The sequence below is a fragment of the Wolffia australiana genome, chromosome 14 (genome assembly GCF_029677425.1).
Source record: "Wolffia australiana isolate 7733 chromosome 14, ASM2967742v1".
Lineage (NCBI taxonomy): Eukaryota > Viridiplantae > Streptophyta > Magnoliopsida > Alismatales > Araceae > Wolffia > Wolffia australiana.
Window position 1 is genome coordinate 787,921 of NC_135848.1, and position 4,534 is coordinate 792,454.

The window sequence follows — 4,534 nt, forward strand, 5'->3', positions numbered from 1 at the left end:
CTCTAATGACCTTACAAGGGGGTATTTATAACCCTAAGATGTCAAGAATCGGTTATTTTGTCAGGGCTTCTAACAGCATCATTTCGCTAAAACTAATTAAAAACCCCAGGTTGGGTTGACAGACTATCCAGACCCAACCACAAATGTTCACCATACATGCTTTTAATTATCTGCTGACTTTTGACATTGGCTTTTGATTTGACCAATATGCATTATTCTTTTTCCAGATTGAATACTATCAATTTCAAACCAGGATCAAACAAACATTTTGGTGAAATTCTTCTCGACAAGAGATTTGTGATGGGGACAGTCCGGAAGATACTACACCTAGACACTTAAGGGCACCGGGGTGAAGAAGACTGCTCTCATCTATTCTTCGAGTGTTAAAAATGCGATCTGGCCGCACCACAATGATATTATTTTTTAGGGGTGCATACAAAAATAAATATTCCAGGTTTAACATTAATTTTTTTTGGGAAATGAAGAAACTATTAGATAACCGTAGAGTTTAGATCTTTAAACTTGAAGAACCTGAATGTAGAACATTCCGGAAAGCAAAATTGGCAGCATTTACAGAAATAGAAACAATCGGGATGCGGGATTCCAGCGACAGCCCCGACAAAAACACGGTTAGCCGAATACCTGTTAAAGCCCTGAAAATACACGTCTCTTTCTCTCTCTAACAGTGACTTGCCTTGACACGATGCGCTTTCACATGGCTGCCGCCTTCTTCGCCAGGTGCAGGCGATACTTCTGAGGATCATGAGAGTACGTCAGTGGATGAAAAATATTGAGAAATACATACATCATAGATCATGTGGATGCATGATACATCATAGTTAGAGAGAGATATTTATACTTTTTTATTTATCAAGTGGACTGTTCATCAGCTTTTATAGGCGAGGAGAGAGCATAAATGTCCCACTTACACACGGACCCTGCTCGCCCACGCCAAGGGAGCAGTGAAAGATATATATATATATCAGGATAACTCACTTGGAGGTGGCTTTTGACTTCATCGTTGGTGAGGCCGTCAACCTGTATCAGCTGTCTAATCTGGTTCGGAGTTGCAACTGGAACAAGGAAAATCAATGATGATCAGTTGATGAACTTTGGACGATAGAGGTTGACGTTATCTGACTACGTCAACCATCATTTTCACTAATTTCAATTAAAAATTCTCATTCACCTCAACGTCATCTACCTTCGTTGACGATGAAGAAAATTGGTCAACAATTGACTTGTGATGTCGACTCGATCATCGACAAACGTCAACCACTCATCATCGACACCAGTATTCATCATTACCCTTTGTTTCTGTCCTCACTAGTATGATAAGAGACGATGAAGGCGAAGCTTTGGATGATGATGGCGTCTTTCATCCGCAGACACTAAGTACAGCTAACAGCTTTAAGAAATCAAGGTCAGCTACCATATTATCATATACAGTGTATCTATAGTTATAGTTTCGGATCATCCTGGATGGGGAGGAAGGACGGGACGGGAAGAATTTTGTCCCGTCCTACGTCCGATGGTAGCTCAGGGACTAAGGACGGGACGGTTGTTCGTCCACCGAGAAAAAACCGTCCCATCAAATAATATCGGGACGGTTTTTCGTCCCGTCCAGTCCTTACGGGACAAATTTTCTTCCCGAAATTCGTCCTGGACGAAAAAGCACATTTTATAATTTCAATACATTATAATATATTATAATAGATTATAATATATTATAAATTGTCCTAGCAAGGCCATGTGGCAACATCTCAACCGTCGGATGTAAATCCGGCAGTTTTTCATCCAGATTCGTCCGTCCCTCGTCTGGAGACCTCCGAACGAATGATTTTTTGCCCCACGGGAGGAAAACCGTCCCGTCTGGTGGTCCCTGAGACGAATTTTCGTCCCTAACTTCGTCCGTATCCTCGGGACGAAAAAATCATCCTGTCCACGTCCCTGCACTATATCCATAGTGCGTGGAATGTTGGATGAGAAGGAAATTTGTTTGCCAAAACACAGGGTAATGACAAGTGATTAATGCTTGCCATACATTCGCAGGACAGAGGAAGAATGTACTAAACTTTCATCCACCGGTTTTTTTTCTTAGAAATTTAAAACTTCCATGAATAAGACCATTTATCGTTTTCCATTCCCGATGTCATACGGAATCGGGAAACAAAGGGTAATGACAGGTTATTAATGCTTGTCATATATTCACAGGAGGGGGGAAGAATGTACTAAATTTTCATTTAACGGGGTTTTTCTTAGAAATTTAAAACTTCCATGAATCAGACCGTTTATCATTTTCCATTCCCGATGTCATACGGAATCGGGAAACAAAGGGTAATGACAAGTGATTAATGCTTGTCATACATTCGATCGTACACTATAAGTTAATTAACTGAAAGTGTATATGGCATGCAAAGAATTTTAAATAATTGGGCATGTAAAAAATGAAATATTTTCTCACCGCGAAGGCCGCCGAGGCGGTGTATTGCGTCGACGAAGCGGCGGTGTAGCTCCGGCGACCAGCGCCGCCGCACTTTTCTTGATTGCCGCCGCGGCGCCGCCGGAAGAATCCGGAATCCCTCTTCTTCCTGGAATGCGATTTCGGAAAATATTCAGAGAATTTTCTACGATTTTTGAGAGTTTTCGAGAGGTTGATTGTTGTTGTACCTCTTCCGAAGATGGGGAATCGTTAGTCCAGAGGCGGACAGATCTCATCCATTGGATCTTCTCACGTCGATCTTCGTCCTCCTTTGGCATGATTCCTCCCTGCCTGATCCTCGCCAGTACCTCCTCCAGCGCTTCGATCGCTGATAAAAAAATGAACCAGTTTGAGTATAGAATTCGTTGGATTGGATGCATCGCCGAGATAAAGGAATTAACAACGTTTGATAATAGGCATCATCGGATAGGAAGGAGAAAATGATTTACAAGTAGTTGACGATCGTTGTCATTTGATCGAAACAGCTCGGATCCCAAGATGAACAATGAAAACTGGTCGATAAATGAATTCGTCGGACCGGATCTGATCGGATCAGTAGAGAATAAGGAATTTATAAAGTTGTATCGAAATCATCGAATCGGATCGGATCTCGATCGTAGAGACAAAAAGAATAAGACGGTTAGATAACTGATATTGTCGGAGCGGATCAGATCGCTGATAAAAAATCAAAACCGCTTGGTGACCAAAATTGTGGAGTCGGATCAGATCGCTGTCACTGAGAAGGAATGGAAAAGGTTTGATTATCGGAAGAAGTTAAAACCATTCGATGATCGAAGTCATCCCATCGGATGGCAGAGAAGGAGGAATTAAAAGCGTCGGATGAACGAAATCATCGCATCGGATGAAGATCTGATCCAAACATCAAACTTTTTAAATACGGTTCGATTATCGCAGAGAAAAAGGAATTTTAAAAAGTATGATGATCGAAATCGTCAGATTGTATCGCTGAGAGAAAAAATGAACGAAGTAAAATTTTATGATCGAAATTGTCAGACCGGATCGGACCGCTGAGGCAAACAGAAATCAAACCGTTGGACGATCGAAATCCTACGATATTATCGCAGTCAAAAAAAGAATATTAAGAAACAAGTTTGACTATCAAAGTCGTCGGACCGGATCGGAACGCTGAGGAAAAAGGAATCCAACACGTTTAAAACTCGAATCATCGAACCTGACCGCAGAGAATAATTTTTTTTAAAGTTAGATCGAAGTCACCGGTCAGACCGCCGAGAAAAAAAAGAATCCAAAACGTTCGACGAGCGAAACCGTCGGATCGGATCCCAAAGACAAAAATACAAAACGGACGTTACGCGATCCAAATCCTCAAAATCAGATCAGATCAGATCCTCAAATTGCACAATCAAAAAGGAATTCAAAAACCGTCGGACGACTAAAATCAAAAGAACAGACCGCGAGAGAGGAAAAAAAAGGTCAAAAATCAACGATCGAAATCGTCGTACCATGGCTGACGATGCAGAGACAGAGAGGGAGTTCCTTCCTGAAGATCTCGATCTTCCTGCGCTCATTCTCCAAGCTCCTCATATACTCCTCCACCATCTCCTCCTTCCTCCCTTCCACGCCGGCGGCGGCCAGCAGAACCTCCCCGAAGCTCTTCTCCTGCCTCGCCGGCAGCGGAAGGCTCAGCTCAAGCCCCATCTTCTCCATCGCCACTACCATATCTCTTCTTCTCTTGCTTTCTCTCTAGCGCAGCGCTCGGCCCTTTATATACTGTTGGAGAGTAGAGAGAGAAAAGAAGAGATAAGGTTAGAGAGAGAGAGGAGACGCGGCGTCGCGCCCCCGCCTCCTCAAGCCGCTTCTAGAGTGTCCTTTTCCCTCCGCACTCTCTCTCTCTCTTAACTGTTGACTTTCTCTCTCTGGAAACAGTGGCTGGTATTTGTCCTGTGAGAAAAATCTATCTCTTCTCCAGACATCGGGGTATATCAGCATATGCCTTTCTCTCTCTCTCTCTTATTGGACGTTAAATTGGCATTTATCTCTCTATTATTGCGCGGTCAAATACTACGTTCCCCA

At 42.7% G+C, this 4,534-nt stretch overlaps 1 protein-coding gene across 4 annotated transcripts; it reads right to left on the reverse strand.

Annotated features, from left to right (window-relative positions):
- Nucleotides 1-491: 491 nt before the first annotated feature.
- LOC144712125 (transcription factor HRS1-like) lies at nt 492-4,212 on the reverse strand. 4 transcript variants are annotated; one of them, XR_013583737.1, is made up of 6 exons: nt 3,964-4,212; nt 2,671-2,810; nt 2,465-2,591; nt 1,190-1,408; nt 997-1,073; nt 492-753 (listed from the first exon to the last, which is right to left on the reverse strand). XR_013583737.1 is itself a non-coding variant. In XM_078586313.1 (5 exons), exons 1-5 carry the CDS (start codon nt 4,178-4,180, stop codon nt 712-714), a joined length of 603 nt encoding a protein of 200 aa, XP_078442439.1. In that variant the 5' UTR covers nt 4,181-4,211; the 3' UTR covers nt 492-711. The 4 variants fall into 4 exon arrangements, 1 of the variants encoding a protein (XP_078442439.1); XR_013583736.1 differs by having other exon boundaries at nt 1,205-1,401; nt 3,964-4,211; XR_013583735.1 differs by having other exon boundaries at nt 1,190-1,401; nt 3,964-4,211.
- Nucleotides 4,213-4,534: the final 322 nt, after the last annotated feature.